General features: G+C 40.3%; 1 protein-coding gene across 1 annotated transcript; it reads left to right on the top strand.

The window, feature by feature from the left end:
• Nucleotides 1-10562: 10562 nt before the first annotated feature.
• On the top strand, nucleotides 10563-26909 carry triobpb (TRIO and F-actin binding protein b). The gene is made up of 12 exons (XM_073847818.1): nucleotides 10563-10750; nucleotides 12512-12568; nucleotides 15010-15078; nucleotides 15171-15260; nucleotides 15376-15485; nucleotides 16492-16906; nucleotides 17269-17500; nucleotides 19883-19985; nucleotides 20101-20260; nucleotides 21965-22075; nucleotides 22408-22494; nucleotides 26355-26909. The coding sequence occupies exons 1-12, from the start codon at nucleotides 10745-10747 to the stop codon at nucleotides 26511-26513; spliced, it is 1599 nt and encodes a 532-aa protein (XP_073703919.1). The 5' UTR covers nucleotides 10563-10744; the 3' UTR covers nucleotides 26514-26909.
• The last annotated feature ends 920 nt before the right edge of the window (nucleotides 26910-27829 follow it).

The raw sequence follows: 27829 nt of genomic DNA, 5'->3' as shown, positions 1-27829 counted from the left end.
GTCATCTGAGATGTTGCTATGGTGTTTTAAATGGCTGCTAGGGTGTTTAAGATCTTAGAATGTTCATCTGTATTCGATGAATAATGATATTTCAGCTGATGATTCTCCACTGAGCTAAAATAATGATGAGCTGAAAAGCCACAAACCAGACCAAGTTACAGCTGTGAAACCTTAAACCAGTACAGTGTGTGTGTGTGTGTGTGTGTGTGTGTGTGTGTGAGAGAGAGAGAGACACTGCATGTCAAGTGCTATTTTAGTTGCTTTGTTTCCTTAGAAATCTCCTGTTAACAGGTCTGAAGCATGGCACAGTTTTATTTGGAGCAAGAAATCTATAAATAATGTTACACATTTACAGAAGCCCTGACATGATTGATGTAGAAACCTAGCTAGACATATTCACGCTCGATAAATCTGTAAAAGTGTGGCAGCATCCTTCTGTTCTGACACTTTGACGTTCCATGAGAACACAGATCTGCTCAATTGTATGTGCTGCCTTCTGATTGGTTGCCTGTGCTCTGTCCACCAATCAGGACGACTCAGACGTGCTGTCAGTGGTGAGCAGCTACTGTGATGTCAGCAGAGGGGGGCGGGGCTTTGAGGACGGCTCCCTCTGCATCTTGAGTCCCGACTGTGACCTGTACCTGTGTGACGGAGACGACGACCAAAGCTCGGACAGGTAAGGCTGCTGAAGAGCCTCCGCTTGTTATTCAGCATTTAAATCTGACTGACATGTTGAGTCTTTACTGTTGCTATGGTATATATCTTGCATTAAACGCAACTTTTATTGCATGCTTTGCTCTAAGAATGTGTTTTGGGGACTTTTGAGGAGTGGGTTGTTCAGTTCCGGCATCAATTCCAATTCTTCCCTTATATACCTTTTATCCCAGTCAGGGTGAGGATTCTGTGTACAGCAGCTCTGCCGGTACAGAATACTCCAGCCTCCTCCATCATCCTTCATCCTGCCGTAGAATGACCCGCTTAGATCCGCCACCGCACCGGACGAGCCCCCGAGGCTGGACAGAGGTGACCCAGAGTCGCAGCGATGGTTTTGGGCAGTTTGGTTTTTCTCACGGTGAGGAAAACACCAATATCCAGTTACCAATCGAGCAGCTTGTGGTGTTGTTGGGATAGTTAGAGTGGCAGTTTGAGGTGTCAGGTGGTGTCGAGTTGCTCTGGGCTTTTCCTAAACGCTGCGTCACGGTGCACAAGTGCAGTATCATTTCACATATTAACACAGGTCATGATCTTGTCTCTCTGTCCGCAGGCAGCGTGAAGGAACGGAGAGATCGGGAGAGCGGATATTTCTCTCTGGGAAGGGCTGCGGGTGGCAGAGCCTTCCGTGATCAAAGCCCTCCCGCTCCCTATCGGCACTCAGAGAGAGGGCATCCTCTGCCTAGCAACAAAAGCCCCGAACCTAAAGCCACCATTCCATTTCGGAACCCGGATCTGGGCGTCCCTTCAGAAAGAAGAACCTCAGAATTTCAGAATGGCGAGCAGCCCGAGGAAAACTATCCTCCTGAGCCGGTGGATCTCAGCCTGGAGGTCGAGGCCCTTGCGGGTCCACGGGCCCTGAGTCCCACCCCTTTCAAACAAGCGGAATCGTTCGGAGCCTCCGGGCGAAGAGGTGGACGAAATGCCCACACGTCTCCCTCGCGGCAACCGGGAACGCTCAACTCTTCCCAAAGAGGTTCTGGTGTCTCCCGTTCCTCTTCTCCCTCCCGTAGTACCTCCCCGTTTAGACGGGCCGAGTCCAGCTCCTCGCTCAACACGGTTGGCTTTCGAACCGGCGGACAAGATCGGGCGTCGGTCAGCCCGGTGCGGAACAGTTACTCTGGAAACCTCAGATCATTGGCAAGCACTGCGGGCACTGTCAGTAGCATCAATAAGTCTCTGTCTCACATGGATCTGAGAGGCACTTTACGGAAACCCGAGACCAACAGCTCCTTCGGTGGGTCTACAGAGAACCGCGGAAGCTTGTCCCCTTCCAGACGGAGTTACGAAGGTCCTGCGACGAAAGGCTTTTCTTACGAGCGCGGTCATGACAAACAGAGTGCCTTCTCCTCAGTGAGCCGCTATGATTCAAGAAGCCAGTCCCCCTCCAGAAAGAGTTATGATAGTCCTGCTGTTAGGAAAACAGAAATAAAAAGCCCACAGAGTGCCTTCTCTTCAGTGGGACGCTATGATTCAAGAAGCCAGTCCCCATCCAGAAAGAGTTATGATAGTCCTGCTGTTAGGAAAGCTGAAATAAAAAGCCCACAGAGTGCCTTTTCTTCAGTGGGACGCTATGATTCCAGAAGCCAGTCCCCCTCCAGAAAGAGTTATGATAGTCCTGCTGTTAGGAAAACTGAAATAAATGAACTTGGTCACGACAGACAGGGTTCCTCCTCTTCCTTAAAGAGCCGGTTTGATTCCAGAAGCCGGTCCCCTGCGGGAAGGCCAGAGACAAATGGCTCATCAAGACGGATTCAAGAGGGTCGGCGAAGCGCGTCTCCAGTCAGAAAGGGCTATGGAACACCAAGTCAATCGGATAGAAGATCCGTGTCTAACGGATGGAGTCATGACAGGAAAAGCCCCTCCCCTTCCAGGAAAAGCTACGAAGTGCAAAGCCAAGCCACAATGAAGAAAGCAGAACCCAAGAGCTCCCTTCACAGCTACAACCGAGACAGCCGACACTCTTCCCCAAGCCGAGGTCATCACAAAAACCCTGGTCCCTCATCGCTTCGTAAGTCCGAAACAAGCCAGTCCTCGTCAACCCGTAGTCCTAAGAGCCGCAGTCCCTCCCCCTTAGCTCCTCCTCGCAAGCCAGACTCGCAGATGTCTACGCTGAGGCGTGAGATCGCAGAGCATGTCCCTCTGAGGAACACCATGAGCGACAGAACCAGCTCCAGCTCTTACGTAAGAAACACCACGAGTAACCAATCACAGCATGATTCCTCAGGCCGCTGGAGAGGCTCCTCCCACTCTCTCCACACCCAGCCAATCTCGCGTAACTCCTCCCCCTCGCGCCACAGCACTGAGAAGAAACCAATCGGCTCCTTTACGAAATCTACCTCTGTTGGCTGGGAAACGCCACGAGATGGAAGCAAGAGGAGCAGCTTGCGGCAGAACCAAGAGGCACAAAACTCCACGCCCAATAGCCGGCGAGCGCAGAGCCGACACAGAAGTCCCTCCCCAGCCTCTCCGGTCCAAAGACACACCTCTTCTCAGAGCTCCATGGACTCGGAGTCCAGTCATCTCTCGGCCGGGTCGTCGGGTCTCAACCGCGAGGAATATGCCGTGATGGCTGACCTTCCCAAGGTCAAAACCGTCTTCCAGAGGGAGGGTCCCAGCAACCTCAGGGGGATGGAGAGCAGACAGAAACGAGAACTTTCCCGCTACAAACCAGCCAGGTGGACAGAAAATGTCTTATCACTGTTCAACACTATGTAGCACGGTTATCCTAATTTCCTAGTTAAAGTGTACCAAATATGAAGTAAACATACCTGATGATGTGTAGAACACGGTGAAAGATGTCATACCTTCAGATGAGGGTTCTCGCAGGAGAAAGTGACCTGGGTCAGCTGAACCTGTGTTTGTGTGTTTCTAGTCACTCCCAGAGCAAAGCTCCTCACTCGGAATGGGACGAACTAGAGGATGACCGAGACAGTGGCACACTATCAAGGGCTCACTCGTCAAGCTCCCTACACACACTGGTAAATAAACATGTACACAAGTCCTGTAACGTTCACATGAAAATATTGAATACAATAAGAATAAAACTATTTGTAAAGGCCTATTGATGCCATAGCCGGTCGTTATTATCAATAGTGTTATAGGGCCTGTAAAGGGGTCATCGGATGCAAAACTCCCTTACTTTTACATGTAGTTTGTCAGTTTGTGACCATAACCACCCTACAATGATAAAAATCCACCCAGTGGTATTTTTTTTTTTTTATCTTTAAAAGTAATATCCCCTTTTTAAAATCAGGTCATTCTCAGCTTCTTGTGGGTGTGACGACACACAGACAGAGGCCCCTCCCACAATAGTTGATTGACACGAGCGTCTTACCTTAGCTCCGCCCTCACCGTTTAACTCCGATCTCCATTGTGTGACTCAGGTGCAGAGGAAGACTCTAATTGAGCGATTGAGGTGTTCTGTTGCTAGATGTAATACTGAACATAGCAGTCGTCATTTACTCCCGACATCTCACGCTGAAGATGCGGAGAAATGTTACTTTTTTTTTAATAAAGAAAAGCGCCAATCCTGATCGAGATAATGTACATCTATGCTCGTGTGAATCATTCCTGATGCAGCGTCACCCACGGCAGAAGTGAGGATCAGGGGTTTTTATGCATCTTTGCAAATGGCCTTTCTTAATAATGTGCTTGTTGGCAAGTTTCGCCTCTAAATGCTGCAAAATGTGGCTAAAGTAAACATTACGTCTCATAATAACCACAGCAGAAAGGGGCGGGGCAAGCAGCGCTCATTAGCATTTAAAGGGGCCATGCCATAAAATGAGTTGAGTTTTTGCAGAGCTGAATTTGACAAGGTAAAAGGGTGTTTTTTTACATTGCTATTGAGAATTTGTTTACACACACGCCTGCCGGCTGTAACCTGTGTGTCAGCCACTCTGCTCATGTATTTGACCTGTGTTTATGACAGAGAGCGAGCAGTCCGGCCGCGGAGCAGATGCAGTCCGGCAGGAACCCGTCCAGAGCCTCAGGACAGAACCAAGTACGGTAATACCGCTGTCTGCCTGCGGAGACGCTGTGGTTTGAACGCTGCTCACTGTGTGTTTGTCCTGCAGAAAGCGCACAGACCGTCGGTGTATTTCTCCTGCAGCGTGGATCAGACTGATGAAGAAACGATGGAACAGGCATGTCATCACCATCATTAAAGAAAAATAACTCTTGGATGTACGGCCCCTTTAAATAAGTCTTATGTTTAACTTTAAGGCCTGGGGCCAGTTGCATAAACATAGTCACGATGTTAAGACTGTGTCTTAAGTACTAGTTTGACCAACTAGCTACTTTTTGGATTCAAATTAGACCAATCTACCTTTTGGTGACTGACTTCAGAAAGTTATGACTAGCCTTGAAAAAAAAAAAAAAAAAAAGATGACTAACTTTTTAAGACTACTCTAAGCGGATTATGCAACCGGTCTCTGTTTTCACAGACAGATCTTAGATTAAGCCAGGATTAGGCCATAGTTCAAATAGGACATTTTTATAAACGTAGCTTTTAAAACTACTTACATTCTTATGAAGTAGTTTTTATAATGTCTTAAAAACTACTGGCAGTGTACATCTCGAGTCAAAACACTGGTACTGATATATATTTTTACCCTTTACGAAAATTAACCAGGGTTTTATACCAGCGTTTCAGTGCCACGTTAAATAAAATTTGAAAATCTAAAATTACGAGATTAAAGTCATAACATTTCAGGAGTAAATTACAATTACAAGAACAAAGTCAAAATATTGCACAATAGGGGAGAATATACTCTCAAAATAACTTTAATCTCAGAGTTGCTACAAATTAATTATCGTAATTTTGACTGTACTCTCAAACATTTTGACTTTATTCTCGAAATATTTCTACTTCGATTCATTCTACTTTCGATTAATTCTTAAAATAGTTTGACTTTATTCTTCTAATTTCAACTTTATTCTCATAATTTTGAATTTATTCAGAAAATATTTCGATTTTATTCGCGTAGTTTCAACTTTATGATTGAAATATTTGGACTATTCTCGTAATATTTAAATTTTATTCTCATAATTTTGACTTTATTCTCAAAACACTTTGACTTTATTCTCATTATTTTGACTTTTCTCTTGAAACATTTTGACTTTATTCCCTAAATATTTGAATTTATTCTGGTAATATTTCGACTTTATACTCATAATTTTGAATTTATTCTGAAAATATTTAGATTTTATTCGCGTAGTTTCAACTTTATGATTGAAATATTTTGACTATTCTCGTAATGTTTAAATTTTATTCTCATAATTTTGACTTTATTCTCAAAACACTTCGACTTTTTCTCATAATTTTGACTTTTCTCGAAACATTTTGACTTTATTCTCAAAATATTTGAATTTATTCTGCTAGTATTTCGACTTTATTCTCATAATTTTGACTTTATTCTCTAAGTATTTGAATTTATTCTGCTAGTATTTCGACTTTATTCTCATAATTTTGACTTTATTCTCTAAATATTAGAATTTATTCTGCTAGTATTTCTACTTTATTCTCATAATTTTGACTTTATTCTCTAAATATTTGAATTTATTCTGCTAGTATTTCTACTTTATTCTCATAATTTTGACTTTATTCTCTAAATATTTGAATTTATTCTGCTAGTATTTCGACTTTATTCTCATAATTTTGACTTTATTCTCTAAATATTTGAATTTATTCTGCTAGTATTTCGACTTTATTCTCATAATTTTGACTTTATTCTCTAAATATTAGAATTTATTCTGCTAGTATTTCTACTTTATTCTCATAATTTTGACTTTATTCTCTAAATATGTGAATTTATTCTGCTAGTATTTCTACTTTATGCTCATAATTTTGACTTTATTCTCTAAATATTTGAATTTATTCTGCTAGTATTTCTACTTTATTCTCATAATTTTGACTTTATTCTCTAAATATTTGAATTTATTCTGCTAGTATTTCGACTTTATACTCATAATTTTGACTTTATTCTCTAAATATGTGAATTTATTCTGCTAGTATTTCGACTTTATTCTCATAATTTTGACTTTATTCTCTAAATATTAGAATTTATTCTGCTAGTATTTCTACTTTATTCTCATAATTTTGACTTTATTCTCTAAATATTTGAATTTATTCTGCTAGTATTTCGACTTTATTCTCATAATTTTGACTTTATTCTCTAAATATTTGAATTTATTCTGCTAGTATTTCTACTTTATTCTCATAATTTTGACTTTATTCGCGAAATATTTGAATTTATTCTGCTAGTATTTCTACTTTATTCTCATAATTTTGACTTTATTCTCTAAATATTTGAATTTATTCTGCTAGTATTTCTACTTTATTCTCATAATTTTGACTTTATTCTCTAAATATTTGAATTTATTCTGCTAGTATTTCTACTTTATTCTCATAATTTTGACTTTATTCTCTAAATATGTGAATTTATTCTGCTAGTATTTCGACTTTATTCTCATAATTTTGACTTTATTCTCTAAATATTAGAATTTATTCTGCTAGTATTTCTACTTTATTCTCATAATTTTGACTTTATTCGCGAAATATTTGAATTTATTCTGCTAGTATTTCGACTTTATGCTCATAATTTTGACTTTATTCTCTAAATATTTGAATTTATTCTGCTAGTATTTCGACTTTATGCTCATAATTTTGACTTTATTCGCAAAATATTTGAATTTATTCTGGTAGTATTTCGACTTTATTCTCAAAATTTTTACTTTATTCTCTAAATATTTGAATTTATTCTGCTAGTATTTCGACTTTATGCTCATAATTTTGACTTTATTCGCAAAATATTTGAATTTATTCTGCTAGTATTTCTACTTTATGCTCATAATTTTTACTTTATTGTCGAAATATTTGAATTTATTCTGCTAGTATTTCTACTTTATGCTCATAATTTTTACTTTATTGTCGAAATATTTGAATTTATTCTGCTAGTATTTCTACTTTATTCTCATAATTTTGACTTTATTGTCGAAATATTTGAATTTATTCTGCTAGTATTTCGACTTTATGCTCATAATTTTTACTTTATTCGCAAAATATTTGAATTTATTCTGGTAGTATTTTGACTTTATTCTCATAATTTTGACTTTATTCGCGAAATATTTGAATTTATTCTGCTAGTATTTCGACTTTATTCTCATAATTTTGACGTTATTCTCAAAATATTTGAATTTATTCTGCTAGTATTTCGACTTTATGCTCATAATTTTGACGTTATTCTCAAAATATTTGAATTTATTCTGCTAGTATTTCGACTTTATTCTCATAATTTTGACGTTATTGTCGAAATATTTGAATTTATTCTGCTAGTATTTCGACTTTATGCTCTTAATTTTGACTTTATTGTCGAAATATTTGAATTTATTCTGCTAGTATTTCGACATTATTCTCATAATTTTGACTTTATTCTCTAAATATTTGAATTTATTCTGCTAGTATTTCGACTTTATGCTCATAATTTTGACTTTATTCTCTAAATATTTGAATTTATTCTGCTAGTATTTCGACTTTATGCTCATAATTTTGACTTTATTCTCTAAATATTTTAATTTATTCTGCTAGTATTTCGACTTTATTCTCATAATTTTGACGTTATTGTCGAAATATTTGAATTTATTCTGCTAGTATTTCGACATTATTCTCATAATTTTGACTTTATTCTCTAAATATTTGAATTTATTCTGCTAGTATTTCGACTTTATGCTCATAATTTTGACTTATTCTCTAAATATTTTAATTTATTCTGCTAGTATTTCGACTTTATGCTCATAATTTTGACTTATTCTCTAAATATTTTAATTTATTCTGCTAGTATTTCGACTTTATTCTCATAATTTTGACTTTATTCTCTAAATATTTTAATTTATTCTGCTAGTATTTCGACTTTATTCTCATAATTTTGACTTTATTCTCTAAATATTTGAATTTATTCTGCTAGTATTTCGACTTTATGCTCATAATTTTGACTTATTCTCTAAATATTTTAATTTATTCTGCTAGTATTTCGACTTTATGCTCATAATTTTGACTTATTCTCTAAATATTTGAATTTATTCTGCTAGTATTTCGACTTTATGCTCATAATTTTGACTTATTCTCTAAATATTTTAATTTATTCTGCTAGTATTTCGACTTTATGCTCATAATTTTGACTTATTCTCTAAATATTTGAATTTATTCTGCTAGTATTTCGACTTTATTCTCATAATTTTGACTTTATTCTCTAAATATTTTAATTTATTCTGCTAGTATTTCGACTTTATGCTCATAATTTTGACTTTATTCTCTAAATATTTGAATTTATTCTGGTAGTATTTCGACTTTATGCTCATAATTTTGACTTTATTCGTTAAATATTTGAATTTATTCTGCTAGTATTTCGACTTTATTCTCATAATTTTGACGTTATTCTCAAAATATTTGAATTTATTCTGCTAGTATTTCGACTTTATGCTCATAATTTTGACTTTATTCTCTAAATATTTGAATTTATTCTGCTAGTATTTCGACATTATTCTCATAATTTTGACTTTATTCTCTAAATATTTTAATTTATTCTGCTAGTATTTCGACTTTATTCTCATAATTTTGACGTTATTCTCAAAATATTTTAATTTATTCTGCTAGTATTTCGACTTTATGCTCATAATTTTGACTTTATTCGCGAAATATTTTAATTTATTCTGCTAGTATTTCGACTTTATTCTCATAATTTTGACTTTATTCGCAAAATATTTTAATTTATTCTGCTAGTATTTCGACTTTATTCTCATAATTTTGACGTTATTGTCGAAATATTTGAATTTATTCTGCTAGTATTTCGACTTTATGCTCTTAATTTTGACTTTATTCTCGAAATATTTGAATTTATTCTGCTAGTATTTCGACTTTATGCTCATAATTTTGACTTTATTCGCGAAATATTTGAATTTATTCTGGTAGTATTTCGACTTTATGCTCATAATTTTGACTTTATTGGCGAAATATTTGAATTTATTCTGCTAGTATTTCGACTTCATGCTCATAATTTTGACTTTATTCGCAAAATATTTTAATTTATTCTGCTAGTATTTCTACTTTATGCTCATAATTTTTACTTTATTCGCGAAGTATTTGAATTTATTCTGCTAGTATTTCGACTTTATGCTCATAATTTTGACGTTATTCTCAAAATATTTTAATTTATTCTGGTAATATTTCTGGTAGTATTTCAACTTTACTCTCAAAATATTATGACTTAATCTGTAATGTTAATTTTATTTTATCATTTTTTTACGTGGCACTACAAAAAAAAAAGGTTAGTTAAACCAGGGTAACTACAAATTAACCATGGTTTTACTACACTAACTATAGTTTAACCATGGTGTTTCGAATAAAACGGGTTATACAAATGGCAATCACCAAAAAAAAACATGGTTACTACACTTTTACCATAGTAAAACCATGGTAAATTTCCATAAGGCTATGTTTCTTTAAGTTGAAACGCCTCAGACATGCATTTTAGTCTGGGACTAGACTTAAGCCTTGTCTGTGAAACCGAAGGCACACTAACTTTAAGCTATGTTGTAATTGAAAGCTAAAATATTGAGTTTCCCCAAGATTTTAGTAGGAGCTCAACGGATTTAATATGACCCGATTGTATGGGGCGGTTCTGATTGGTTGCTGAGCTGCGCTATGCGGTTCTAATTGGTTGCTGCGCTGCTCTAAACAGTTCAGATTGGTTACTGTGCTACTTTGAGCGCTTCTGATTGGTTGCTGTGCTGCGCTGTGCGGTTCTGATTGGCCGCTCGCTTCCGCTGAACTCCACTCGTGCTCCGCCCCGGTAACAGCACAGCAGCGCGAGTTCCGTCAAACTTACGCCTTGATCTATCGATTCAGTTATTAAAAGCGGTATTAAACATGAAGATCTTCAGCTACAGGGAAACTTGACAGAACTAAAGCGCCTCAGATGCGGCTTATGTAATCAGTGCTTGTGCTTGTGTTTGTGCTGCGGCTGGATTGAACATCATGACGGTCAGTTTCACTTTATTTCACTTTAATATCCGTCTTTGTGAGTGTAAACACGATGCTGCTTTGATCCTGTGTTGAATAAGTTCATTTGGGTCTTTGTCTTTGTGTGTCGAGGTGTTGTGTTTGCACACTGTGTGTGTGTGGGAGGGTGGTTCGTGAGCAAACACAACTTGTTGTTTATATATTTGTGTGTTTCTGCGCGCGCGACACACCCCGCACCGCGCACGCGCATTGCTCAGGTTGATCCTTGCTTGATGTAAATACACACAAACTCACATAAACACATTTGAATGAGTTTGAGTTCAGCTGTCAAATTCACAAATGTGTGTGTGTTTGCTCTGCACCGCTTCTAGATGTGTTTACACAGATGTTTAAGAGCATGCACACTTGAATCTGGTTTCAATGCGGCATCGCGTCTTCATACTGAATTTGAACTCAGTTGTGTAAAGACACCTTCACTGAGCATGTAACATGTCTTTCTGATGTTCATCTGTGTTTCTGTAACCTTTGAAAGCACTAAATCATTGCAAAGTGCTTGAATCCTGATTGATGCGATGAACTATGAATCAGTATTTGATTCAATCTCCAGTCCTGTAAGAGTTTGATCTAAACTCAGCTGCTGGATTGACTCATTATGAATGCATCATATTTCTGCATGATTGCATGAACCAATGCCTGCTGGGAAATCAGAAACGCGGCCTGTCCAGACACATGCCGCTATTACTAAACTACACAAGAACTAATGATCAGATTAAACCCTGGTAAAGCACACAGTACTAAATGTTTTTATTGAGCAAAAAAATAAGCTTTATTAAATGGACTATAGTTTATGTGTTCCTTGTGGGGCCTGAAATGTCAAAATGTTTCCCTTCTTTTTTGTGGGGACATTTGGCCTTCCCAATGTAGGTTAAACTAATGCAAACACACACACTTGCATGCATCTGTGTGCCAAATGACCCAAATTATGCAACACTGACAACAATTATATAATATTTTTGGGGGGGTTGTTTTGTGCTGGTTAAAGGGATAGTTCACCCATTTATAAACTTGGCTTTTTTACGGTTTCTGCAGATTATCCTGGGCAATCATATGCGCTAAATACGGCCTAAGATAATGTCGTATTTATAGGCTAAATAACATAAAAAGAATGGTTAATTAAATCTCCCTATCTGAGTCTTTTGTAGAGTTGCTACTGAGTTTTGATGTCAGCAAAAACTAGGGTCTTCCATGGGCTATAATCATGACCGATCATTGTTTACATTATCAGTCATCGCTGTCACTTCAGAGAACTCCTGCTCATCTTGATTAATACTCCTAATATTTATTATGTGTAGCTAGTAGTGTTGCAATGCTTAAATATAACATTTAATCTGAAATAACCCAATAAATTCACTAAATAATTCTTACTGTTTGGGATTTAAGACGAGTCTCGGGCTATCCTGACTTTAAAAAGTTATTTACGATGTTTTTAAAATTTTTGGGGAAAACCAAATATTCTTAACTTTTATTTATTTTAGTAATAAGAAGAAAATGGCAGTCAGGAATTGAGAATGATTGGTGAATCTGGCCCCAGTTTGTCCAGTATTATCAGGCGGGTCGGTGAAGTGGATGTGCTGTTATTCAGTCATATTGGACGGCAGCGGTTTCACCATCACTGTGTCATGTTTCCTGTGCTCTTGTGTTTGTTCCTCACACTCACACCGATGGTGACACTGATGTGTGTGTGATTACACTGCTCTGATAAACTCATCTGTCTGTCTGCAGCCTGACCTGCTCAACTTCAAGAAGGGATGGATGTCTAAACTGGACGAGAGCGGAGAGGTGAGAGTGGCCTACAGTAGCTTTACAACTCGTACTGACAGTTAATCCTGGCCTACAGTAGCTTTACAACTCGTACTGACAGTTAATCCTGGTCTACAGTAGCTTTACAACTCATACTGACAATTAATCCTGGCCTACAGTAGCTTTACGACTCGTACTGACAATTAATCCTGGCCTACAGTAGCTTTACGACTCATACTGACAATTAATCCTGGCCTACAGTAGCTTTACAACTCGTACTGACAGTTAATCCTGGTCTACAGTAGCTTTACAACTCATACTGACAATTAATCCTGGCCTACAGTAGCTTTACAACTCGTACTGACAGTTAATCCTGGCCTACAGTAGCTTTACAACTCGTACTGACAGTTAATCCTGGTCTACAGTAGCTTTACAACTCGTACTGACAGTTAATCCTGGCCTACAGTAGCTTTACAACTCATACTAACAATTAATCCTGGCCTACAGTAGCTTTACAACTCATACTGACAATTAATCCTGGCCTACAGTAGCTTTACAACTCATACTGACAATTAATCCTGGCCTACAGTAGCTTTACAACTCATACTGACAATTAATCCTGGCCTACAGTAGCTTTACAACTCGTACTGACAATTAATCCTGGCCTACAGTAGCTTTACAACTCGTACTGACAATTAATCCTGGCCTACAGTAGCTTTACAACTCATACTAACAATTAATCCTGGCCTACAGTAGCTTTACAACTCATACTAACAATTAATCCTGGCCTACAGTAGCTTTACAACTCATACTGACAATTAATCCTGGCCTACAGTAGCTTTACAACTCATACTGACAATTAATCCTGGCCTACAGTAGCTTTACAACTCATACTGACAATTAATCCTGGCCTACAGTAGCTTTACAACTCATACTGACAATTAATCCTGGCCTACAGTAGCTTTACAACTCATACTGACAATTAATCCTGGCCTACAGTAGCTTTACAACTCATACTGACAATTAATCCTGGCCTACAGTAGCTTTACAACTCATACTGACAATTAATCCTGGCCTACAGTAGCTTTACAACTCGTACTGACAGTTAATACTGGCCTACAGTAGCTTTACAACTCATACTGACAATTAATCCTGGCCTACAGTAGCTTTACAACTCATACTGACAATTAATCCTGGCCTACAGTAGCTTTACAACTCATACTGACAATTAATCCTGGCCTACAGTAGCTTTACAACTCATACTGACAATTAATCCTGGCCTACAGTAGCTTTACAACTCATACTGACAATTAATCCTGGCCTACAGTAGCTTTACAACTCATACTGACAATTAATCCTGGCCTACAGTAGCTTTACAACTCGTACTGACAGTTAATACTGGCCTACAGTAGCTTTACAACTCATACTGACAATTAATCCTGGCCTACAGTAGCTTTACAACTCATACTGACAATTAATCCTGGCCTACAGTAGCTTTACAACTCATACTGACAATTAATCCTGGCCTACAGTAGCTTTACAACTCATACTGACAATTAATCCTGGCCTACAGTAGCTTTACAACTCATACTGACAATTAATCCTGGCCTACAGTAGCTTTACAACTCGTACTGACAGTTAATACTGGCCTACAGTAGCTTTACAACTCATACTGACAATTAATCCTGGCCTACAGTAGCTTTACAACTCGTACTGACAATTAATCCTGGCCTACAGTAGCTTTACAACTCATACTGACAATTAATCCTGGCCTACAGTAGCTTTACAACTCATACTGACAATTAATCCTGGCCTACAGTAGCTTTACAACTCATACTGACAATTAATCCTGGCCTACAGTAGCTTTACAACTCATACTGACAATTAATCCTGGCCTACAGTAGCTTTACAACTCATACTGACAATTAATCCTGGCCTACAGTAGCTTTACAACTCGTACTGACAGTTAATACTGGCCTACAGTAGCTTTACAACTCATACTGACAATTAATCCTGGCCTACAGTAGCTTTACAACTCATACTGACAATTAATCCTGGCCTACAGTAGCTTTACAACTCATACTGACAATTAATCCTGGCCTACAGTAGCTTTACAACTCATACTGACAATTAATCCTGGCCTACAGTAGCTTTACAACTCATACTGACAATTAATCCTGGCCTACAGTAGCTTTACAACTCGTACTGACAGTTAATACTGGCCTACAGTAGCTTTACAACTCATACTGACAATTAATCCTGGTCTACAGTAGCTTTACAACTCATACTGACAGTTAATACTGGCCTACAGTAGCTTTACAACTCATACTGACAATTAATACTAGGTAAGAGTAGCCTGTCTGTTCTTCAGTGTGAGATGATGCTCAGATGTGTTTGACTGACTGTGTGTGTGTGTGTGTGTGTGTGTGTGTGTGTGTGTGTGTGTGTGTGTGTGTGTGTGTGTGTGTGTGTGTGTTCAGTGGAGGAAACACTGGTTTGTGCTGACAGATGCTGGACTGAAGTACTACAGAGACTCTGCAGCAGAGGAGGTGAGAACCACACACTTCTACTTCCGTGTCACATGATCATTCTATGTTGATTTGCTGGTTTCTGATGATTTATTGTTCTGTTCTGTGCTCAGAGAGACGAGGTGGATGGCGAGATCGATCTGAAGTCGTGTGTGAAGGTCTCTGAGTTCGACGTGGAGAAGAACTACGGCTTTCAGATTCAGGTCAGTACAGGAGGAGGACGCGATCGCGTCTGGACTCGCTGCATTCCTCCCGCAGACGGCAAATCGGCAGCATCTGATCTGCAGATACTCAGTCTGTTCTCTGTGTGTCCCGTAGACCACAGACGCCGTCTTCACGCTCTCCGCCATGACCGCGGGCATACGGAGGAACTGGATCGAGATTTTGCGGAAAAACGTTCGTCCTGGCAGCTCTCCAGACCTCACGAAGTCAGTCCGGCTCTCTCACACACACACGCACACTAACGGTTGCACAACTCATTCTGCATGGAAACATGTCACATTTTGGTTTCACATTGATCCAATGAGATTTCTAAAATGTTGCTCCACATGAACTCTATCTCTGAAACTTGAGTTACTTAATAAGAACACTTAATAGTGTGCATTTATGTGGCAATCTGCCCAAATAATAAATCAGGTGGTTTTTCCGCCAAAATAAAAGTTCTGGAGTTTAACATTTTTAGGCAGAGAAATAAAAACGATTTTAAATGATAGCATTGTAATGTTGTTATTACTGTTATTCTGTAAAATAAAATAATACTTATTATTATTAAATACAAAAAAAAAAAAACAATAGCATTATTATTGTTTATTAAAATATAACTATTGTTAAACACTTATTTTTATTTTGCAACACAATACTATTATTATGGTAGTAACACTTGTGACGATTTATAATTTAATAAAATAAAAAGATTTAATATCTATAGTCATTGTTATTATATACTCATTTTTAATAACTAAAATATTTAAATAAGTGTCACTATTATTATTGTACTTTACAGTATAGAAGTATTATTACTGTTGCGCTTTATATTTGAAAACATTTAAACAACTATTATTGTAGTTCAATATTCAGTATATTTTTCAACGCAATAGTAACATCACCATTTACTGTTTATTATATTTAATTTATTATTTGCAATTTATTAAAATAAGAATTATAATTTTTTTTATACAGTAATATTATTATAATATAACTATATTTCTTCATTAAATTCATTATTTCGGTGTATTAAAATACTTTAAATATTGTCTACAGAATATATTTACAAAATACTAACATTTCTATTCATATAAATTGTATTAAATATATTTATATACATGCAAGTGTGTGTATTTGTATATACATAATAAATATACACAAATTTAAACTAGTCGTTAGTTGCAGTGATAAGGAGTTACTAATGAATTCTTTTCATTTAATGTGTTTCAGGCTGCCCAACTGCAGCGGCGATAAAGAAAACGCCCGTCATTCGTCGTCCCTCCGCCTCCGCAGCCAATCAGAGGCCTCCCCCAGCAGCGCAAACCCCTCCCACAGCAAATTCGACTATGTCGAGCTGTCGCCCGTAGCCACGCCTTCTACTCCCGCCTCTGCCAATCAGAGGGAGTCGGGGGAGGGGCAGGTGAGAGAGCACAGCCAATGGCAGGAGGAGCGGCCGCGTGACGACGCCCACAACCAGTGGGAGGCGGTGCTGTCGCGGAAGGGGGCGGGCCAGCTGTCGGAACAGAGGCGAATCGAGGAGGAGATCGAGAGGAAGTGGGCGGAGTTCGAGCGGCTGCCGCTCAAAGAGACGAGGTCGCTCCCGCCGATGGGCTCGCGGTCAGCCAATCAGGCGCTGGAGAGGGAGGTAGTGCGTGAATAAATCTATCTGCTCTCATGAATGACTTTATGAGAACTGAATAGAACACAGAGAGACCTATTAACCCTTGTGTAACACATTCCGAACTGAAAGAAAACAAGAAAACACATTGTTATAATATAAATTTGTACAATATATTTTAAAATATATTAGGTTAACGAAATCTATAAGGGTTAAAGATCACCAGAAAAAATGACTGTATGAGCTTCATAAAGATTTTATTCACAGTCATTTGTTCTGCTCTCTCTGTGTGTTTGTGTGTGTGCATGAGCGTGTTTTTACACTTCCTGTCCAGTACACCTGTGCTTCCTGCAGAAGGCTTTACCTCTGCTTCTGTCTCTCTCCTGCAGGTGGCGTCTCTGAGGCAGCAGCTGGTGGAGCTGAGGGCGGGGCAGGGGGGGCGGGAGGGGTGGGCGGGGCGCTGCGGGGCGGAGTCAGGCTGCGGTGAGATGCTGCAGCAGATGGAGCGAGCGCACAAGGAGGCGCTGGAGGAGCTGGAGAAGCAGCACGCCCAGCAGATCAGCACTCTGGAGCGGCAGAGAGACGCACTGCTGAAGGAGGAGACAGAAGCCACCGCACGCGGTAATGAACCAATCACTGCAGAACACACTCACTGTCTGCTCCCCCGTTGGTAGTTCACGCTGGACTCCTCCCCCACTGGTAGTTCACGCTGGACTCCTCCCCCACTGGTAGTTCACGCTGGACTCCTCCCCCGTTGGTAGTTCACGCTGGACTCCTCCCCCACTGGTAGTTCACGTTGGACTCCTCCCCCGTTGGTAGTTCACGCTGGACTCCTCCCCCGCTGGTAGTTCACGCTGGACTCCTCCCCCACTGGTAGTTCACGCTGGACTCCTCCCCCACTGGTAGTTCACGCTGGACTCCTCCCCCGTTGGTAGTTCACGCTGGACTCCTCCCCCGTTGGTAGTTCACGCTGGACTCCTCCCCCGTTGGTAGTTCACGCTGGACTCCTCCCCCTCTGGTAGTTCACGCTGGACTCCTCCCCCTCTGGTAGTTCACGCTGGACTCCTCCCCCACTGGTAGTTCACGCTGGACTCCTCCCCCGTTGGTAGTTCACGCTGGACTCCTCCCCCACTGGTAGTTCACGCTGGACTCCTCCCCCGTTGGTAGTTCACGCTGGACTCCTCCCCCACTGGTAGTTCACGCTGGACTCCTCCCCCGTTGGTAGTTCACGCTGGACTCCTCCCCCGTTGGTAGTTCACGCTGGACTCCTCCCCCGTTGGTAGTTCACGCTGGACTCCTCCCCCTCTGGTAGTTCACGCTGGACTCCTCCCCCGTTGGTAGTTCACGCTGGACTCCTCCCCCACTGGTAGTTCACGCTGGACTCCTCCCCCGTTGGTAGTTCACGCTGGACTCCTCCCCCGTTGGTAGTTCACGCTGGACTCCTCCCCCACTGGTAGTTCACGCTGGACTCCTCCCCCGTTGGTAGTTCACGCTGGACTCCTCCCCCACTGGTAGTTCACGCTGGACTCCTCCCCCGTTGGTAGTTCACGCTGGACTCCTCCCCCGTTGGTAGTTCACGCTGGACTCCTCCCCCTCTGGTAGTTCACGCTGGACTCCTCCCCCTCTGGTAGTTCACGCTGGACTCCTCCCCCGTTGGTAGTTCACGCTGGACTCCTCCCCCGTTGGTAGTTCACGCTGGACTCCTCCCCCGTTGGTAGTTCACGCTGGACTCCTCCCCCACTGGTAGTTCACGCTGGACTCCTCCCCCACTGGTAGTTCACGCTGGACTCCTCCCCCGTTGGTAGTTCACGCTGGACTCCTCCCCCGTTGGTAGTTCACGCTGGACTCCTCCCCCGTTGGTAGTTCACGCTGGACTCCTCCCCCGTTGGTAGTTCACGCTGGACTCCTCCCCCGTTGGTAGTTCACGCTGGACTCCTCCCCCGTTGGTAGTTCACGCTGGACTCCTCCCCCGTTGGTAGTTCACGCTGGACTCCTCCCCCGTTGGTAGTTCACGCTGGACTCCTCCCCCGTTGGTAGTTCACGCTGGACTCCTCCCCCGTTGGTAGTTCACGCTGGACTCCTCCCCCGTTGGTAGTTCACGCTGGACTCCTCCCCCACTGGTAGTTCACCCTGGACTCCTCCCCCACTGGTAGTTCACCCTGGACTCCTCCCCCACTGGTAGTTCACCCTGGACTCCTCCCCCTTTGGTAGTTCACGCTGGACTCCTCCCCCACTGGTAGTTCACCCTGGACTCCTCCCCCTTTGGTAGTTCACCCTGGACTCCTCCCCCTTTGGTAGTTCACGCTGGACTCCTCCCCCTTTGGTAGTTCACGCTGGACTCCTCCCCCTTTGGTAGTTTACGCTGGACTCCTCCCCCATTGGTAGTTCACGCTGGACTCCTCCCCCATTGGTAGTTCACGCTGGACTCCTCCCCCATTGGTAGTTCACGCTGGACTCCTCCCCCATTGGTAGTTCACGCTGGACTCCTCCCCCATTGGTAGTTCACGCTGGACTCCTCCCCCATTGGTAGTTCACGCTGGACTCCTCCCCCATTGGTAGTTCACGCTGGACTCCTCCCCCATTGGTAGTTCACGCTGGACTCCTCCCCCATTGGTAGTTCACGCTGGACTCCTCCCCCATTGGTAGTTCACGCTGGACTCCTCCCCCATTGGTAGTTCACGCTGGACTCCTCCCCCATTGGTAGTTTACGCTGGACTCCTCCCCCATTGGTAGTTTACGCTGGACTCCTCCCCCATTGGTAGTTTACGCTGGACTCCTCCCCCATTGGTAGTTTACGCTGGACTCCTCCCCCATTGGTAGTTCACGCTGGACTCCTCCCCCATTGGTAGTTCACGCTGGACTCCTCCCCCATTGGTAGTTCACGCTGGACTCCTCCCCCATTGGTAGTTTACGCTGGACTCCTCCCCCATTGGTAGTTCACGCTGGACTCCTCCAGAGTGTGTTCAGTTAGCTGTAATGTAGACTTGTGTGTTTGTGTTTCAGTGATGGAGGCGTTACAGAAAGCACACAGAGAAGAGCTGGAGAAAACCACAAAACTCAGAGAGACTCGTGGGATGGATTCACACACACTTGACAAACAGCAACAGTGAGTACACACACACACACACACACACACACACACACACACACACACACACACACACACACACGTGCACTGCAGGAGTGGTGTCTCGGATTGATCTCTGTGTGTTGGTGTGTAGGGCGGAGGTGGCGTCTCTGCGGCGGGAGCTGCAGGCTCTGTCGGAGCGATACTCTCAGAAGTGTCTGGAGCTGAGGCGAGCGCAGCAGCTCAGCCTCGACACACACACACTCATGAGCCAGAAAGACACACAGATAGAGCAGCTCAAGAAAGACAACCAGGTGAGACACATTGGTCCTCACAACACCACAGAACACTTCAGTTTGAGCTTAAGGCTTAACAAAAGTCTGAATTTTTATTCAGGCCATAATGTGATTATTACGCTGTAGAAGTCTATGATATCATTAAGTAAATATGGAAAATATTATTAAATATTTTTCAAATATTTATTTACAATATTATCCATATTTATATTTTATGACTGTGTTTTAGTGCCACGTAAAAAAATTACAAGATTAAAGTCATAATATTTCGAGAATACAGTCCAAATGCTATGAGAATAAAGTTGAAATACTACAAGAATATAGTCAAGATGTTATTATTAAATATTACGAGTAAAGTCAAAATATTAGTCTCAAAATATTTTGAGAGTACAGTCGGAATACTCCGAGAGTACAGTCGGAATACTCCGAGAGTACAGTCGGAATACTCCGAGAGTACAGTCGGAATACTCCGAGAGTACAGTCGGAATACTCCGAGAGTACAGTCGGAATACTCCGAGAGTACAGTCGGAATACTCCGAGAGTACAGTCGGAATACTCCGAGAGTACAGTCGGAATACTCCGAGAGTAACGTCGGAATACTCCGAGAGTAACGTCGGAATACTCCGAGAGTAACGTCGGAATACTCCGAGAGTACAGTCGGAATACTCCGAGAGTACAGTCGGAATACTCCGAGAGTACAGTCGGAATACTCCGAGAGTAACGTCGGAATACTCCGAGAGTAACGTCGGAATACTCCGAGAGTACAGTCGGAATACTCCGAGAGTAACGTCGGAATACTCCGAGAGTAACGTCGGAATACTCCGAGAGTAACGTCGGAATACTCCGAGAGTACAGTCGGAATACTCCGAGAGTACAGTCGGAATACTCCGAGAGTAACGTCGGAATACTCCGAGAGTAACGTCGGAATACTCCGAGAGTAACGTCGGAATACTCCGAGAGTAACGTCGGAATACTCCGAGAGTAACGTCGGAATACTCCGAGAGTAACGTCGGAATACTCCGAGAGTAACGTCGGAATACTCCGAGAGTAACGTCGGAATACTCCGAGAGTAACGTCGGAATACTCCGAGAGTACAGTCGGAATACTCAGAGAGTAACGTCGGAATACTCAGAGAGTAACGTCGGAAATTTACTCACGAAATATTTTGAGTAAAGTTAAAATGCTACGAGAAAAAAGTCGAAATATTTTGAGAGTAAAGTTGTAATATTTCGAGAGTAAAATCAAATACTACGAGAATAAAGCCAAGATATTTTAAGAGTAAAGTCGTAATACTACGAGAATAAAGTCGAGATGATTTAAGAATAAAATCTAAATATTTAGAGTAAAGTCAAAGTATTAAGAGAATAAAGTCGAGATATTTTTAGAGTAAAGTCATAATAATTCGAGAATAAAGTGAAAATACTACGAGAATAAAAATACTACTATATCTGACTTTATTCTCATAATATTTAAATTTTACTCTTGTAATATTTCGACTTTACTCAGAATATTTCGTTTTTATTATTGAAATATCTCGACTTTGTTCTCGTAGTATTACGACTTTACTCTCAAAATATTTCAACTTTATTTTCATAATACTTTGACTTTACTCTAAATATTTCGATTTTATTTTTTAGTGTTGCAGGTAGATTTTGAATATGTGTCAGTGTGAGACTGTATGGGTTTGTTGTGTGTGTGCCGTATTAATCTGTGTGTGTGTAGGATCTCCAAGCGCGTCTGTCGGAGGAGGTGAAGGTCATTCGGTCTCTGGTCACAGGTCAAGGGTCAGACGGGGTTACTGACGGCACTGAGAGGTCGTGGTGTGAGACACAGGTGACGCAGTGGATCCTAACTCTCTGTGGTGTTTTTCTGTACATCAGACTTATCCAAACAGATCAATATCAAACTGAATCGAGAGCTAGTAATTGAGTCAGTAATCAGCCCTAGTATCAGCCAAGCACTGTACACATGAACATAAATGATACATGTACTGCATTATATTGAATAGAAAGCTCAGTTTCTCTCATCACGAAGGACAGGAAGTGAGGCGATCACCATGAAGTCACTTTAATGAAGTCATGTTTGAGTTTTTCATGAAATCAGACCTCTGCCGTGTGTGTTCATGTCTGTGTTTGTGATGGTGTTGATGATTGTGTGTGTTGCAGGTGCTGCTGCGTGTGCGAGAGAATGAACTGCAGTACTTACACAAGCAGCTCAACAGCCTCCGCAACCAGCTGCACTTCCTCTCCACGGTAACACATCTGTGTCTGTGTGTGTTCATACCTGTGAAATACATGTCTGTCCATTTGTGGAGCGTTTCTCATATGTGTCCATGTGTTAATGTCAGGGTTCATTTGTCGATTAATCTATTCATCTAAATGACTCATTCCCCACAGGAAACTAAAATCAACCATTTTACTTTGCCATTCAGTAGTTAAGCATAAAAAGAGTATACAAGTAAACAAGCCCAATAAAAAGAAAATAATAAAACTCTGAGGAAGTCAGCATGTTCTGAAAACTAGATAAAAAGTTAGTCAAGACAAACGTTAGGTTGCCTTTAGAAAGCCAATCTTGAAAGTTTAAAGCAGCTGCAAAAGTTTAAAGTTTTGAACTTTATACAGATAGATTAGATGATTAGCATGTCGTTAACATGATTAGAATGTAGTTAGCGTGATTATAACATTTTTCTAGCATGATTAACAAGCTACTAGCATGTCATTAGCATGTTGCTAGCATGTATCTAGTATAATTAACATGTTGCTTGCATTATCAGCATGTCTTTAGGAAGTTGCTAACATGTTTCTAACATGTTTCTAGCATGATTAGCAAGTTGCTAGCCCATTTATAACATTTCCTTCATGATTAGCAAGTTGTCAGCATGATTCTAGCATGATTAGCAAGTCATTAGCATGTTTATAGGTTGATCTAGCAAGTTTTCAACATGTTTCTAGCATGATTAGCAAGTTGTTAGCACATTTATAACGTTTCCTTCATGATTAGCAAGTTGTCAGCATGATTCTAGCATGATTAGCAAGTCATTAGCATGTTTCTATGCTGACTAGCAAGTTGCTAGCATGTTTCTAGACTGACTAGCATGTTATTTACAAGACATTAGCATGACTGACATGTTTCTAGCAGGATTACCAAGTTGCTAGCACATTTATAATGTTTCCTTCATGATAAGCAATTTGCCAGCATGTTTCTAGCACGATTAGTAAGTCATTAGCATGTTTCTAGCATGATTAGCAAGTTTCTAGCATGTTTCTAACATGATTAGCAAGTCATTAGCATGTTTCCAGGCTGACTAGCAAGTTTCTAGCATGTTTCTAGCATGATTAGCAAGTTTCTAGCATGTTTCTAACATGATTAGCAAGTCATTAGCATGTTTCCAGGCTGACTAGCAAGTTTCTAGCATGCTTCTAACATGATTAGCAAGTCATTAGCATGTTTCCAGGCTGACTAGCAAGTTTCTAGCATGTTTCTAGCATGATTAGCAAGTTTCTAGCATGTTTCTAACATGTTTCTAACATGATTAGCAAGTCATTTGCATGTTTCCAGGCTGACTAGCAAGTTTCTAGCATGTTTCTAGCATGATTAGCAAGTTTCTAGCATGTTTCTAGCATGATAAGCAAGTCATTAGCATGTTTCTAGGCTGACTAGCAAGTTTTTAGCATGTTTCTAACATGTTTCTAGCATGATTAGCAAGTCATTAGCATGTTTCTAGGCTGACTAGCAAGCTTTTAGCATGATTAGCAAGTCATTAGCATGTTTCTAGGCTGACTAGCAAGTTTTTAGCATGATTAGCAAGTCATTAGCATGTTTCTAGGCTGACTAGCAAGTTTTTAGCATGTTTCTAACATGTTTCTAGCATGATTAGCAAGTCATTAGCATGTTTCTAGGCTGACTAGCAAGTTTTTAGCATGTTTCTAACATGTTTCTAGCATGATTAGCAAGTCATTAGCATGTTTCTAGGCTGACTAGCAAGTTTTTAGCATGATTAGCAAGTCATTAGCATGTTTCTAGGCTGACTAGCAAGTTTTTAGCATGTTTCTAACATGTTTCTAGCATGATTAGCAAGTCATTAGCATGTTTCTAGGCTGACTAGCAAGTTTTTAGCATGATTAGCAAGTCATTAGCATGTTTCTAGGCTGACTAGCAAGTTTTTAGCATGATTAGCAAGTCATTAGCATGTTTCTAGGCTGACTAGCAAGTTTTTAGCATGATTAGCAAGTCATTAGCATGTTTCCAGGCTGACTAGCAAGTTTCTAGCATGTTTCTAGCATGATTAGCAAGTTTCTAGCATGTTTCTAGCATGATAAGCAAGTCATTAGCATGTTTCTAGGCTGACTAACAAGTTTTTAGCATGTTTCTAACATGTTTCTAGCATGATTAGCAAGTCATTAGCATGTTTCTAGGCTGACTAGCAAGTTTTTAGCATGATTAGCAAGTCATTAGCATGTTTCTAGGCTGACTAGCAAGTTTTTAGCATGTTTCTAACATGTTTCTAGCATTATTAGCAAGTCATTAGCATGTTTCTAGGCTGACTAGCAAGTTTTTAGCATGTTTCTAACATGTTTCTAGCATGATTAGCAAGTCATTAGCATGTTTCTAGGCTGACTAGCAAGTTTTTAGCATGATTAGCAAGTCATTAGCATGTTTCTAGGCTGACTAGCAAGTTTTTAGCATGTTTCTAACATGTTTCTAGCATGATTAGCAAGTCATTAGCATGTTTCTAGGCTGACTAGCAAGTTTTTAGCATGTTTCTAACATGTTTCTAGCATGATTAGCAAGTCATTAGCATGTTTCTAGGCTGACTAGCAAGTTTTTAGCATGATTAGCAAGTCATTAGCATGTTTCTAGGCTGACTAGCAAGTTTTTAGCATGTTTCTAACATGTTTCTAGCATGATTAGCAAGTCATTAGCATGTTTCTAGGCTGACTAGCAAGTTTTTAGCATGATTAGCAAGTCATTAGCATGTTTCTAGGCTGACTAGCAAGTTTTTAGCATGATTAGCAAGTCATTAGCATGTTTCTAGGCTGACTAGCAAGTTTTTAGCATGTTTCTAACATGTTTCTAGCATGATTAGCAAGTCATTAGCATGTTTCTAGGCTGACTAGCAAGTTTTTAGCATGATTAGCAAGTCATTAGCATGTTTCTAGGCTGACTAGCAAGTTTTTAGCATGATTAGCAAGTCATTAGCATGTTTCTAGGCTGACTAGCAAGTTTTTAGCATGATTAGCAAGTCATTAGCATGTTTCTAGGCTGACTAGCAAGTTTTTAGCATGATTAGCAAGTCATTAGCATGTTTCTAGGCTGACTAGCAAGTTTTTAGCATGATTAGCAAGTCATTAGCATGTTTCTAGGCTGACTAGCAAGTTTCTAGCATGATTAGCAAGTCATTAGCATGTTTCTAGGCTGACTAGCAAGTTTTTAGCATGATTAGCAAGTCATTAGCATGTTTCTAGGCTGACTAGCAAGTTTTTAGCATGATTAGCAAGTCATTAGCATGTTTCTAGGCTGACTAGCAAGTTTTTAGCATAAGCAAGTCATTAGCATGTTTCTAGGCTGACTAGCAAGTTTTTAGCATGATTAGCAAGTCATTAGCATGTTTCTAGGCTGACTAGCAAGTTTTTAGCATAAGCAAGTCATTAGCATGTTTCTAGGCTGACTAGCAAGTTTTTAGCATAAGCAAGTCATTAGCATGTTTCTAGGCTGACTAGCAAGTTGCTAGCATGTTTTTAGCATGATTAGCATGTTTCTAGGCTGACTAGCACGTTATTTACATGACATTAGCATGACTGACATGTTTCTAGCACGGTGGTTCAGACTGAAACTCTAGGAGGAGTAGCGCTCAGAGGTTTACTCTAAGAGGAATAATAATAATGAAAGCTTGAGCAGCAGATGAGTATGTTTGTAAGGTCAGCCGAATCAAAGCCCAACAGTGGTGTTCTCATGTTAAACCAATGGCATGTTCACTCAGTTCACTGGAGTCAAGTGTTGAACTATTAGTGCTCTTAGAAGAGTGTGAACGACTGATTTGAACAGACATCTGCAGCAGGATGAGGACGTGACCTAACGTAACTGTGTGTGTGTGTGTGTGTGTGTGTGTCAGGAGAAGAGCAGTGTGTGCGATCGCTACAGTGAGGTGTGTGAGGAGCTGAGCGCCATGAAGAGCCGCAGCGAGCGAGAGGCGGAGACGCTGAGAGAACACCTGAGACTGGCTCTGAGCGCGCTCCACGACGGACACCCCCACAACACACACGCCTCCTGAGGGGGAGGAGCCTCACACACGTGCCTTCGCCGCAGACCAATCAGACGCAGGGATTCCGGCCGGCCAATCAGCTGCAGGACACTGGAACAAACGCTTCCGCACTTTCTCACGTCTCTGTGTTCGTCTGAATCCTGGAAACTAAACTGGAACTCACTCATATATGTGTATATGATCAATCAGAGTCTCATCTGCCAAACTAATATCATGTGCCTCTAGTTCTGGAGTGTGTTGATGTGAGTGAGACTGCCTTCGTGCCACATTAACAAAAGAGCTTTGCTTCAATGAGCCACTGTTTTTAAAAGATGTTTGCGTTTCTTGTCGTCATATTTAATTTGTAGAGTTTAACGCGTATGTAAACATATCAGACTAGGACTAATAAAACTTGGGTTATTTGGTCTCTGAGCTCTGACTGACTCTGTCCTTTGGGTCTTCACAATTCTGAATCAGGAAAATCAAAACAACCAAAATATTGAGAAAATCACCTCTAAGGTTGTTCAAATGAAGGTCTGAATGCATATTACTAATCCAAAATTAAGTTTTGATATATTTATGGAAGGAAGTTTGCTAAATATCTTCATGAAACATTTTCTTTACTTAATATCCTGATGATTTTTGGCATAAAATCAATGATTTTGACCCATACTGTGTACTTTTGGCCATTGCTACAAATACTGTTTTTGTTCTCCAGGGTCACAAATCGTAAAACATAATCTTAACTGAAATACAAATTGGTAATTTGCCTGTTGTTATCCAGCTGATTGACTAATGTTTGTCGGACACTATTCATTTTCAACGATTTAAGACGATGTGAGTGTATTATTATTAGTCTAAATTTGCTGCAGCTCAAAAGAAAGTTTCTTCTGCTCATCAAGGCTGCATTTATTTGATCAAAAATACAGAAAAATAACAGTAATATTGCAAAATGTTATTGCAATATAAAATAATGGTGTTTATATTAATAAACTTTAAAATCGAATTTATTCCTGTGATGCAAAGCTGAATTTTCAGCAGTCTTCAGTGTCACATATAATAAATAAAGTATATTAGAATGACTTCTGAAGGATCATGTGACACTGAAGACTTCTCAAAAAATTCAGCTTTGCATCACAGGAATAAATTAGATTTTGAAATATATTCACATAGAAAATTGTTATTTTAAAATGCAATAATATTTCACCATAGTACATGTTTTCCCTTTATAACTCGGGAAGAACGAGTCGTCTCGGGGAGTGGTTCGTTCAGTCGCGCATGCGCAATGGCGCAACTACCAGATAGCACAAGTACGTCTGCAAGATGTCTGTTAAAGATCTCTTGAT

This window comes from Garra rufa, chromosome 1, assembly GCF_049309525.1.
Source record: "Garra rufa chromosome 1, GarRuf1.0, whole genome shotgun sequence".
Lineage (NCBI taxonomy): Eukaryota > Metazoa > Chordata > Actinopteri > Cypriniformes > Cyprinidae > Garra > Garra rufa.
The sequence above is the reverse complement of the archived record's forward strand: the minus strand, read 5'-3'. Positions and strand labels throughout refer to the sequence as shown.